The sequence below is a fragment of the Phalaenopsis equestris genome, unplaced genomic scaffold (genome assembly GCF_001263595.1).
Source record: "Phalaenopsis equestris unplaced genomic scaffold, ASM126359v1 Scaffold000006, whole genome shotgun sequence".
Lineage (NCBI taxonomy): Eukaryota > Viridiplantae > Streptophyta > Magnoliopsida > Asparagales > Orchidaceae > Phalaenopsis > Phalaenopsis equestris.
This window is the reverse complement of record NW_018164448.1, coordinates 1,964,539-1,977,574: the sequence shown is the minus strand read 5'-3', so window position 1 is coordinate 1,977,574 and position 13,036 is coordinate 1,964,539. Positions and strand designations below refer to the sequence as shown.

The 13,036-nt window shown below is 34.7% G+C and overlaps 2 protein-coding genes across 2 annotated transcripts in view; one reads left to right on the top strand and one right to left on the bottom strand.

The window, feature by feature from the left end:
• Nucleotides 1-7,369, top strand: part of LOC110018183 (DNA oxidative demethylase ALKBH2) — a 54,512-nt gene extending 47,143 nt beyond the window's left edge. The window contains exon 4 of the mRNA XM_020715414.1: nucleotides 7,149-7,369. Within this exon, the coding sequence (XP_020571073.1) occupies nucleotides 7,149-7,243 (95 nt within the window). The 3' untranslated portion in view covers nucleotides 7,244-7,369. The remainder of the gene's footprint in view (nucleotides 1-7,148) is intronic.
• The window catches only part of LOC110018182 (NAD-dependent protein deacetylase SRT1), a 67,710-nt gene that overhangs the window by 37,166 nt on the left and 17,508 nt on the right, over nucleotides 1-13,036 (bottom strand). Inside the window, exon 6 of the mRNA XM_020715411.1 lies at nucleotides 10,647-10,755. Coding sequence (XP_020571070.1) covers nucleotides 10,647-10,755 — 109 coding nt within the window. The remainder of the gene's footprint in view (nucleotides 1-10,646; nucleotides 10,756-13,036) is intronic.

The window sequence follows — 13,036 nt, the reverse complement described above, 5'->3', positions numbered from 1 at the left end:
TTCTAGACGAGTGGCGGGTTCTATACATTCGGGTGACCGAGTAGCCTTCGCGGACCCTCGAGTATAAATATATATCTGAGCCTCGCCCCATACGAGTGCTTGCGGTCCCCCTCACTCGAAATTTTTTTGTTTTATCGAAGTTTTGTAATAGGGCACTCATGTTACTTTTCCTTTCTTTCGGGATTTCTCCAAGATTTTTGTGGATTATTTTTCTTTCCTTTTACTTGAGTCTTTTCTCGAGTTTTCCGTCATGAGTTGTTACACTCTTCTTCGGATTTCTTGGACGACGTTTCTTTCAAACTTCGCTTTTTGTGATGCATTTAGACTTACTATATTTAAGGAACAACGAATCTCACGGGCGTACAGATTTGCTTTACATTTTACAGCACTTCATTTTCTTGTTTCTACTTGCTATTGTTCTTTCTGTACAGCATGTTATACTATTCTTGTTTCTGTCTGCTACTGTACCATACAGCATGCTATACTATTCTTGTTTCTGTCTGTTACTGTTCTTTCTGTACAGCATATTATAATATTCTTGTTTCTGTCTGCTACTGTACCGTACATCATGTTATACTATTCATGTTTATGACTGTTACTGTTCTTTCTGTACAGCATGTTATATTATTCTTGTTTCTACCTGCTACTGTTCTACATGCATCCTACTGTTTGTCCTGTATTGCACTTTTTATATTATATAGCTTTAAGCATGTCTTCTTTTATATAGGACATTTAGAGGACTACAACCATAGGGTGGTTTGATTTGACAGCGTAATTGGACACCCTAGAAAACTTAAACTCATCACGGCAAGGAGTTTGGAGCGAATATCATGGAAAGCACGACGAGGAACAACTTCAAGGTGGACCTGCAGCAGCAAAGCACATTCACATCACTTATTACCTTCTTTAGTTTAAATAACAACTCATAGGATCACTCTTTAGGCTTTTTGTACAACTCTTTTGTACAATTATAAGTTCTGACGCTTTAGGATTCCGATGTTACCGTGCGGTACGGTGTAAATCCTTCTAACTTTTTAGGCTATTTGCACAGTCCGATATTGTGTAAACATAAGTCCTAAATCCTAAATAATTTGCAGGATTCAAATATCAAATAAACATCATTTCAAAAGACATAAAGCCGAACAATAGGATAGTGAGCACAGCATAAATCAAAAACAAGAAAAGGAGCGTCGAAGGAGCAGAGAAAGAATAACGAGTGCCAGAAATAGGCGTAAAAGACGGTAAACCAACGGTCAGCTGAGAGAAGATGGGGAGGGGGGGAATTACGCAATAGTCTCGCGATCGAACGACCGGAAAGAGATCGAGAATTCGTCGGAACTCCTGCTCCTCCATTTCAGACGGCGGATAAAGGGTTTCAGTTTTGTTATTACGTCGACGCGGAACCCAGATAAAATAAACCATATCTAATTTTTTTCATGTTAGATAGGGGAACTTGTTGGCTTTTTTATAAAAATATTTCGCAGACCAAAACGGATGTCAAATTTCACAAATTTTTTAGTCTAGGTGATTGAATCCCTATTACAAGTGATATATTTATTTCTTTGGGATAAGTATATTTACTTGTAGTATTGTATTCAATCATCTAAATTATTTAAAATGTGGGACCCGTTCGGTCTCACCTATTTTAAAATTAAAATGTTACTTTTAAAAATAAAAAAAGATTATATTCATATTTAAATTACTTTCAAAATTACAAAATCATCACTTTTTTAAATCACGAAGTTTAAAAAAAAACGGCCGACAATCCCTTCCACAATCCCTTCAGTTCTCCTTTCGAATCAGCCACCAGCCCACCCTCTTGTTGTTTCTGGCATCCCACAGCCTTCCAACCGCCCCCGACCAGCTCTCCTTACTATATACAGCAGTTTTCACCTTCCCTGCAACTTCCCCGGCCTCCTGCTTCACTTCCCTTGCTATCCCAACCCTCCACCTTCATTGTCAACACGTTCATGTGCCTGATTTATTGTTGTCCAACCGACCCAAATAGCAAACTGCGACTGTTTTGATCGTCTTCCCTTGCTGCCCTGCTATTCCAGCCGCCCATAATCACTGCCGCCCCTCTTTAACAGCCCGGAAACTCCATCCCTACCTTGCCGCCACCTCTCCAAGCCCCCTAATCGTCACTACCATCACCCGAGATCTCCCCTAACGTGAGTTGTGTGTCATGTGATGCACTTTCCCTTTCAAGTATGTTTGATCGTAACTGTCAATTTGCTTTCATTAATAATATTTGCTTCCCTTGATTGTAGCCATTGTTTGAACTGCCTTCCCTTGCTTACCTGCTGTTCCAGCTCCCATAATCGTTGTCGCCCCTCATACACAACATAGAAACCCCTTCACTTTCTTGTCGCCATCTCTCCAAGCCCCTAACCATCACCACCATCACCCAGGATCCGCCCTAACGTGAATTGTGTGCAAAGAGATGTCCAGAAGTTCACTTTGAAGGATATACAGAGAGAAAGCATTCAACTGCAACTAAGGCTTGCCCTTTTTAGGAGGAGACAACATGGAGAGGTCACCCATAAGTACACGATGACTTGCTAGATCATGAGGACGAAGTGAATCCCTTTCACCATACAGTTTCTAGTTATAAAGAACCACTACCCGACAACGTAGAATGAAATATCGGAGAAGTCAGGATCTGGAGTGAATGTGAATTTATCGAATTTTAACAACGCATGGATCTGAATGAATTTATCAAGTGGCTCCAAACAGTGGAATGAATTTTTTAGTTGAAAGACGCTTCCCAAGACAAAAGAGTTAAATTCGCAGCCATCAAGCTCAGGAAGAATGCTTCCTTATGGTGGAAGAACTTGAAGCATCTTCGCCATATTAAGGAAAAAATAAAATCACTATCCAGCCTATGATGAAGATAAAGTTGCAACCAAAATACCCTCCCTCGTATTACCAACATGATATGTTCATAAAACTTCATCACCAATATCAAAGAGATTCTTATGTGGATGAGTACGCACCGAATTTGATCAATTAATGATGAAATAAGAGTTGGTGGAACCAGAGGAGCACACAATAGCGAGGTATCTTGAAGGACTTAAATCAACTATCAATAATGTGGTGCAACTGCAGTTGCATTAATTCCCATTTAATGTAAAGACCCTAGCTTTGAAGGTAAAAAAATAGAAATGTCACCAAGTGACCGCAACAAATTACATGCAAAATTAAATCCTAGGATCAAGCAACAACAGTACACCCAGTGGAGCATCCAAGCCAACCCCACATGAAAAAAATCAGTTCAAAGTGGAGACAACCAGCAGTCCCAAATTCGTCCCAGCAAAAATGTATCTCAAGTGTCATGGCTTTGGGCACACCGCATATAATTGCCTAAACATGAGAGTGATTTTCTTCACTATGCAACGAACAGTTGAAGAAATGGATAGTGACATGAGAGATACTAAAGAATGTGAGGACGCAATGGAGTACCATCTTGTAATTGATGAGGGAGGGATACTAGTGATTTAAGCTGAGCCCTTGAGAGAGAATCAAACAGAATTAACATTCGTTGTGCTAAAATAAAGTGAGTCCGAGGAGCGCATACCAAATAAAGCGCATCCTTTATTAAAGGAGTCGTCTGATGTCATGACTAACAATTTGCCTCTTTAGTGATTCTCATCGAAGAGATTCAACATGCCATAGCTTCATTCCAAGGTTAATTCCTCCAAACATATTTTGAAAGGAAGTATGTGTTTTACAATTGCCTGAAATGAACATTAGCATAGATTTGATGGGACTGTCTTAGACATAGCAAGGCAATAACTTTGTAATGGTGGTGGTAGGTTGATTCTAAAAGCCTCCAAAGAAGAAAAAGAAGCCTCTTCTAGCAAGGGTGAATGAAATGGAAACATCTTGTTGATCAAGGGATCTACGATCCCGTATTCACAATCACGGAAATGTGACGATATTACGAAAAAGCTTGTTTTTGTGATCGCAGGCGAACCAAAGCACACAGTTTTTGCGATCATCGACAAGCCAAAACACTCGATTCCATTCCGATTCAATATCTACACGAATCTTTTCCATTTCAGATTTTTCTTCCTTTTTTTTTAATTCCAACTAGGTTTCTTTATATTAAAAGACTGTCTATCTATGAATTTGTTGTTGGGGACACCCAGCTATTGTATTTGTGTTTTGGAAGACTTAGTTCTCTATAATAAGCTTTTTAGAGTGTTATATCATTTTTCTTTTACAAGTGGTGTGTCCGTATCTTGCCTAAGAATAGGTGGTGGATCATCCTCGCTGACCGTACTTCGTCGTTTCATCATTCGACTGTCGTTTTCATTCCGAACAGCCGCTGAATGCACTGAATCTATCGTAAAACAACATATTTTGCACCAATCTAATTCCAAAAGCCATCGACCACCCCTATCCTCCTTCTCGTATCGTTCCACAACCACCTCCCTGAAAAACCTGCTTCCTAAACACCTTCAAGTCAATTTACAACTCTTAGGTTTTTTTGTAAGTCCAACTCTTGGGTTTTCCAAAATCCAACTCAGTAACTAAATCATCATATATAACTGAGACAGGCTTTTTCAACTCAATTTCCTCTTGTTTGCTCACATTGTAATATCCATGAACATTTTTCATTCTTCATCCCTACTTGAACGAACCTAAGACCAAACCTGTTATGATGAAAGATAACTTTTCTCCCACCACTATTGCTCAAGCAAACATGACTAACTTTGATCCTAAACTCATTTTAGCTAACCCAAATAAAACCTCTTTGGAGATAGATTTGATTTTGGATGTGATTCACACTTGCACTGATACTAACATTGTTTTGAAGTTTGCTGACATTAATTAACATTGATATCATTTCAACAATTGATGTTAACTGTTGGCATTAATCTCTCTAATATTTGTGCTAGTAATACATTAGATAATCCTAGTGGCCCTCTTCCAAAAACAACAAGGGTTCCAGGGAGGGGATGAATTTGCAAAATCCAGATTCTATCACTCACATCAATAATGAAAGTTCCTTGAATCAAGTTAATTTATCTTTAGGTCAAGATTTTAGCTTTAATAACTTGCCAATTTGTTGGGCCAAATGACTCTAAACTTGAAAAGAATGATGTAGATACTTTTCAGCTTCTAAATCTTTCCTTCCTCACAAGTGCTTCACTTCAGGTGATACATATGAAAAAGATGATAGCTTCGTGCATATCATTAAGAATAAGTATAAGAAGAAGAAAAATAAAAATTAAACTCCAGCTCGAATAACTAGATCTAAGCCACAAGTCACAACTTTCTCCAATCAATGATAAGTGCCCTTATTTATAATGTTAAGGAAGTGGGTAAATTTTCTGCTTAAAACTGATCTAAGAATCTTTGTATATATAATGACATTCAATTCTTGATATTTATTGGGCCTATTGTGGATGTTACTAAACTTTTTTTTATCCAAAGACACTATGTTTCTCTCAATTCTTTGCCATTGTATCTAATAAAATTTGGTACTTTTGTAAATGCACCAACAATGTAACCATTATGGGTAATATTCCTGAAGTTTATCATACTAATATCAATATCTCTTGCTCTCTATACTATGTTCGTTGTACCAAGCTTGGTGGAAAAACTCTCAGGGATATGAATTTTCTAGCCTCTATCATGGGGCTTGGTTGGTCGGTGGTGACTTAAATGCTATTATTTTCACTATGGAATAGTGTGGTGGTGCCCCTCCCTATCATCACTTTATAGAGAGATTTTCTAATGCCATTTTAGATTGTGGGTATGACAACATAATATTTATGGGCTCTTATTTTACTTGGTCTAACAATGAATTATGAAGAAAGTGGATCATGTTCTTTCTAATTTTATATTGTGGCTTGATTTTATTACCTTTGACATTGTTGATCATCAAACAATGACTTTCATTGATCATGCTCGTCTGTTCATTAAGATTAAAAACTTATCTTCCAATGGAATCATTTTCTTCCGATTATGAAACATGTGAATCGAGAATTCGTCCTTTATTGATGTGGTCTCTAATAATTGGTCAGCTCCTATCTGTCCTCATAACAGTGTTTGGGGGATGTTTAAAATTTGGCAGCTTTTAAAAATACTTAAAACAAGCCTTAAGATTGTGGAATAATAACAATTTTTCCAATCTTCTTTAATAATAAGGACAATGAGAATGAGGTAATTTATAAGAAAATAGGTATTCTTAGCGATCAATATAACTCTAATATAATCACTCTTAAAGCTAAATTTTAACTTACTAAGCTACATGAGATGGAGGAAATTTACTGGAAAGAAAAATCATTGCTAAATGTTGGACAATATCCGATTATAATATCATAATCATCTTAAAAGCTTCATATAAAACAATTAGACTTCAAATAGCGGACAAAGTTAGAAGTATTGCAGTTAAGGGTAAATGATGTAATGCAGATATAAACATTAACAGGAGAGAAGTTTTTGTAAATAAATCTGAACTTGAGCCAAATCACTTTTAATAGATTTTATGGAAATGGATTCAGCAAAACAAGAAGATTGGGTCCCCCTATTTTGCGCTGGCAGCGCTGCCCTCTTACAAAGCTAAGCTTCACTAATCTTATAATCTCCATTACAATTCCTATGTTAGCATTGTTTAATTATTTGTCTTAGTTTTGTTTTGCACCCCTATCAGTTGGAGTTATTCCAGTGGACAAGGTTGACAAGCTGCTCAATGGGAGAAATTACAAAGGCAATGATACTTCGGAGAAGCTTACTGTTACCTCTTTACTAAGGCTCTACATGAGATGCAAATGGAGCATTGGAGTATATCGGATTATGATGTCATAATCATCTTAAAAGCTTCATATAAAACAATTAGACTTCAAATAGCGGACAATGTTAGAATTATTGCAGTTAAGGGTAAATGATGCAATGCAGATATAAACATTAACAGGAGAAAAGTTTTTGTAAATAAATATGAACTTGAGCCAAATCACATTTAATAGATTTTATGGAAATGGATTCAGCAAAACAAGAAGATTGGGTCCCCCTATTTTGCGCTGGCAGCGCTGCCCTCTTACAAAGCTAAGCTTCACTAATCTTATAATCTCCATTACAATTCCTATGTTAGCATTGTTTAATTATTTGTCTTTTTTTTTGCTTTGCACCCCTATCAGTTGGAGTTATTCCAGTGGACAAGGTTGACAAGTTGCTGGGAGAAATTACAAAGGCAATGATACTTCGGAGAAGCTTACTGTTACCTCTTTACTAAGGCTCTACATGAGATGCAAATGGAGCATTGGAGTATGGGTTCTTCTGCTAATTCCATCACTTAAGAACAGCACATAGAGTTTATAACTTCCATAAATGGTACAGTACCTCTAATCTGATAATCCAGTGACAGGAGCAACAGTGAATTTTATGGAAACTAAAAGTTTTTTTGGTAGCCAAGGATTCAAGTTACATGGATGTTTATCATCAATGAGTTTAACATTTCATATTTCCGAAGCTTACTATGCATATTCTATAAATTTTTTGCTTAATTCTAATGTAATATTAATTGTACAGTAATCCATCATAGTTTTCTATGATAATTACCTTCTTTTTTGAAAGAACATTTTGTCATTTTCATCTCATTTTTCTTTTACTCAGTTTTTTTTTGGCTTTTTTCTTCCTGTAATGCCCAGTGCACTTTGTAAAATGCTCTAAAGTCAGAGAATTTTATCTATTTGCTTAAATAATGGAACATTAAGTTAAGACCAAAGAAAAATGTGTTAATATATTTAAGACTTTTAAATCATTCCAAACTCAACATAAGAATTTCAACAGAAAGTCAAGGAATCGTAATGTCATAAAAATTACCTACTTTTTATTCCAAGAGACAAAATACCATCCATATGGTCTCGAACATATTCAATGCCAATCTAGTTTATCAGGCAGATAGGCCAAGAACTCCAGGTTGAACTTGTCATCTATCGATCAATCCAAGGACTTTGATGAGTCAAAGCGTCAATATGTGTTGCTTCAACATGTGCTCAATTAAATAACAAAGCTAAACTACGCAAACCAACCAACCAAACAACTCATCTTACCTATAAGGTAAGGCTATAAAACCTATTATTGGGCATTCTTCATCCGTGAGATAACAAATCTCACTCTTAAGCCTTCCAATGGGGATAAACCCCATTATGATTAACTTGGATCGACACAAAGCCAACAAGCCCATCAAATCAAAACTCAAGCATTCTAATGATGTAAGTCCCGACCCAAACTAAAAAAGAAATAGGCCTAGGCTAACTCGCAAGTTAAAAAGCCCATTAATCAAAATCAATCTAACCAACTAAAATTCTATGTGTGCCTTAGAAATGCTTCTTCAAGTCAAATTGGAACTTGTGAAGAATTGATGGTCATCTCAAGCCATTGAGCACTCCCTCTCCTAAGGGCTAACAATCTCGCATTAGTTTCCAACAAAACCTTTAGTTCTAACTAATATTAGACCTAAACTTAAACTTCAGGTCCAACCCAAATTGGACCTAACCTAAATCTTAGGTCCAACCACAAATTTGACCCAAAGTTTACGCCAGTTGGCATTTCTGCACTGCGTCAATATGTGTTGCTTCAACATGTGCTCAATTAAATAACAAAGCTAAACTACACAAACCAACCAACCAAACGACCCATCTTATCTATAAGGTAAGGCTATAAAACCTATTATTGGGCATTCTTCATCCGTGAGATAACAAATCTCACTCTTAAGCCTTCCAATGGGGATAAACCCCATTATGATTAACTTGGATCGACACAAAGCCAACAAGCCAATCAAATCAAAACTCAAGCATTCTAATGATGTAAGCCCCGACCCAAACTAAAAAAGAAATAGTCCTAGGCTAACTCGCAAGTTAAAAAGCCCATTAATCAAAATCAATCTAACCAACTAAAATTCTATGTGTGCCTTAGAAATGCTTCTTCAAGTCAAATTGGAACTTGTGAAGAATTGATGGTCATCTCAAGCCATTGAGCACTTGTCAATCATGTTCAATACTTGAACCACAGTATTACAAGAAAAAAGAAAGTGTAGGGTTTGTGGTCTTCGGGTCTTTTAGTTTCCTTTGTTTCTCTCACAACTTCTTTCTTTTATCGTTTAATTAAACCTGAAATAGTTTAAAACAACAGTAAATTAAACAAAATTAGTGAATATTCATACTCCTAAACTACAGTATTACAAGAAAAAAGAATGCAATATGCATGACTTAAATTTTAAATAAATCAATGTAAATATTTGATATTTTAAGAATATAATGTTATTCAATGAATCCTGCAATATTTATAGCATATTTATATAATTATATATTTATATAACCATCATAGTGTGATATTGTGTACCTAAAACTATATAATAATATTGATATGACTAACCCTTTACTAGTGAATGAGTTATTAACAATTTTAAAAATACATCTTTGACACAAACATGCATTCTTTGTTGTAGTTGTTAATCAAATTTTCTACATATTATGACACTCAAAGTCATCTGACGTTGTAGAATTAATCCATTGACATACCAAAAATGGTTCTACCTCAATTACCCTAACCATTCCACAATCATTTGAATTCAATCTATGAAACAAATTTCAGCATAAGCAACTACCTTAATAGAGCATGCTCTCTTACAAACGGGAGGGATAGCTAGTTATGGAGGTTTAAACCATACAAAAACTTAACCTTACATCTCAATAGCCATGATTTAACACTTAGGAAATCTAGTTAAAAAAAACCTAATCTACCTCAGCAAGAAGGCAAACAAATATATATATCTTTAGATTCTCTTCACAAAAAGGAAGCTCAAGGAAATATGTGGCTTTCCTAACCAATCAATGAATAGTATTTTATATGATTTTCCTTTGCAGTTCTTCATAGCCAATGAACTGGAACAATTTAAATGCATTTGAAGGTTCATTAAGGAGTGCGTGAGTGAGAAGGGAATGATTAAAAACATTTCTCCACTAAAAGGCATTGATAGCATTTAAATTATATGATAACATAGTACCCTCTTGCAGTACATTGTGTCCTTGTTAAACCATCACATATGAAAAAATGAGAAACTAAAGTTGGCGTTTCTATATTGAATGCAAAATTTTCAAAATAGTCTCCTAACTATTCAAATATGACCAATTTAGTCCCAACTTATCACATCTTTCAGATTTAATCCCTCAACTATACAGAATTGATTCCAAATGATATCTCAAGTAGAAGTTGATGCAAACTATAAAAGAAATTTGATCATAATTTAGTCCCTTCACTATACAAATCTGATACTAATTTAGACCAAGATAGATCATTTGAGATCAATTCTGCATACTTAACGGATTCACTAGAAAAACGTGATATTCTAAAACTAAATTGGCACATAAAAATATTTGGAGGACTATGTTCAGCTTTTCGTTTATGATGTTCGAACCTTTTGCATTTAAAAACAAATGAAAACCTTCAATAATTATGAGATACTTAACATGCAAATCAAAAAAGCTCATAAGAGAAGTGAAAAGATAATTTACAGAACAACAACCACATCATGAAACTTTCTTTTGATAAAATCAATATTAATACAGAATATATACTTCAGGATTTAGATGGCAACAAATAATTTTGAAACCATAAGAGTTGGATCATCTTACCCCCCAATCAAGTACGGTGTCTCTAAGTTTTGCTCCACATTTTACATCTGAACATTGTCTTCGTGTCAATTTCATTCCAATGGTCTCTACCTCAAAATCACGCAGATATCTTTGTAAAAAAATAAGATTAGCATTACAAAACTGTGACAGTATGTTATAATCAAAACTAACAATAAGTCAAAAACAACAATTTACAAAGAGAACAAGAAAGAGAATGTCAACAAGACGTCGTCAATGGTTATCTAAGACATTGTACTATAGTAACTCCACTAGTGCTTTCCCCCATTATATTAATCTCTTTCTCCTTCCTACCCTTTCCTCTTGTCTCAATTTCTTTTTTCTCTTCTTCCGCCTCTTCATTTATTTATCAGAAAATAGCCTCTTTACCATTTCACAACTCAGTAAATTGGAAATGTAGAAGCCTAGATCTCCAAGATTTATCTAGAACAAAAAAAACTACCTCGTCCCAAATTCCAACATCTCACTATAAGCCCTTCCTTATACCTAAGAATCAAGCTAGATGTACATCACCATATGCTTAAACCACATTTCTCTAATCATCTATGGTCTCTCAACAAGTTCAGAAGGATCTCAATATTTTCCAACAATATCTAACCCTAAGCAGCACCAAAAATGTACTAACATATAGTTTGATGATCTAATCTCTATATAGAAAGTTTTGATTTGCTCAGATATTCAAAAATGATATACTTATAGCACACTTATAGATGTTTGATAATCTATGATTTCAAATATAAGAAATCAAGGGAAATTTACATTCGTAGCACACAATTATTATGTATTTACATATCTCACAATTAATCATTTAAATTTTCACGAAAAGCATTTTGTTGCTTTAAACCTATGCATGAAAAGGTGTATTTCACTTTTTCAAAATAATAATTGTGCTATCCTTTATATGATATTCAAGACTTGAGTGCTATGTGTGTAAATATGAAGGTTTTAGGTGTGTGATGTGTAAATAAATAAGAAATGTGATCTACGTATGTAAATGCCCCGCATAACAATTAAGTCAATAATTATGGAAATTATATAGAACTTTTCTGGAGAACTATCTCTATTTAATATGGCTAATAATTTTCAGTTGATAACTTTGAGTATAGAAAATCACATAATGAAAAGGTTTACTATAATATAAGCTAAGAAATCATATAAGAAAATTTTAGCATGGACGTCATTTAGCTTGAAAGAGCACTTATGATCGAAAACAATAAGATTTGGTTATCAAGATGCAAAGAAATTATTAAAAATAAGCATAATGGAACTATGACTAAAAATAAGAATTATCAAGGAGCTTCTAGTTGTAATAGGATTACATCAAAATTCAACTCTAATTCATGTCTCTTATTAATGGTTATTGAGATGAAAACAAAAGATAAATGAAGATACCATAGAAGTGTATGTTATATACAATGAAATTATTGTTAGTAATAAACCAGGAGTGAAAATTCATGAAGGCATAAAAAACTTCTTTTAGAAGATAAAATGACTTATACTTAGCAAAAAAAAAAAGATTTCAAACATGATATATAATTTTAGCAGATATGAAATGGATAACCATCCAAAATTACATTGAAGATCAAATGATATATAAATATGATAAAATTCAAGTATAAGACCAGCTAGATCAAATGATTGGAATGTCACTTGGCCCATAGTTTTCGAAGTAAAAACAGGGTGGTTAAAAAAAAAGTACCTCATGTGTACCATCCTATACGAAAATATCATGCAAACCTAAGGTATGGATTTATGACACTTCAACAGGATATGTTGTGCTATGAGGACTTAAGTGTTGGGCAATAAAGAACTTTGATAATACCCAGCTCGAGTTGGAAGAAATGAGAATATTCAGCTGCAGGTCTGCCAAATCTATGAACAATAGAGTGGGACAGTGGAAGTATATCCTAAAAAAGATAAGGTCATTAAAAATGACAAAGTAGATTGGGCATGTAATTGGAGGGTAGAAGATGATGCACATATAAGATATGTTTACAAGTTACATGAAAGGACTAGAAAAAAAAATAATAGATTAAAGATAATATGTCAAGACATCATGGAATAAAAATTGCATAAAATTAAGGGGCTGTTTGGGATCTTTTTTATCTTTTATTTTTTTGTTTTTTAAACCAAAAAAATAGGAAACAAACATAAAAATAATGTTTGACTATCATTTTTTTTGTTTTATTTTTGTTTTCTACTTTTTGAAAGAATAAAATATAAAAAACTGAAAAAACATGTTTTTGACTATTTTTAAAACACCAAAACAATCCTTCGTCTAGTCCGCCGCCCATGTTGCTAGCCTCTGCGGTCGCCGGTCGCCGCCGACAGCCGGTCTTCGCCCGCCACGCGCTTGCAATTGGCGCCTTATG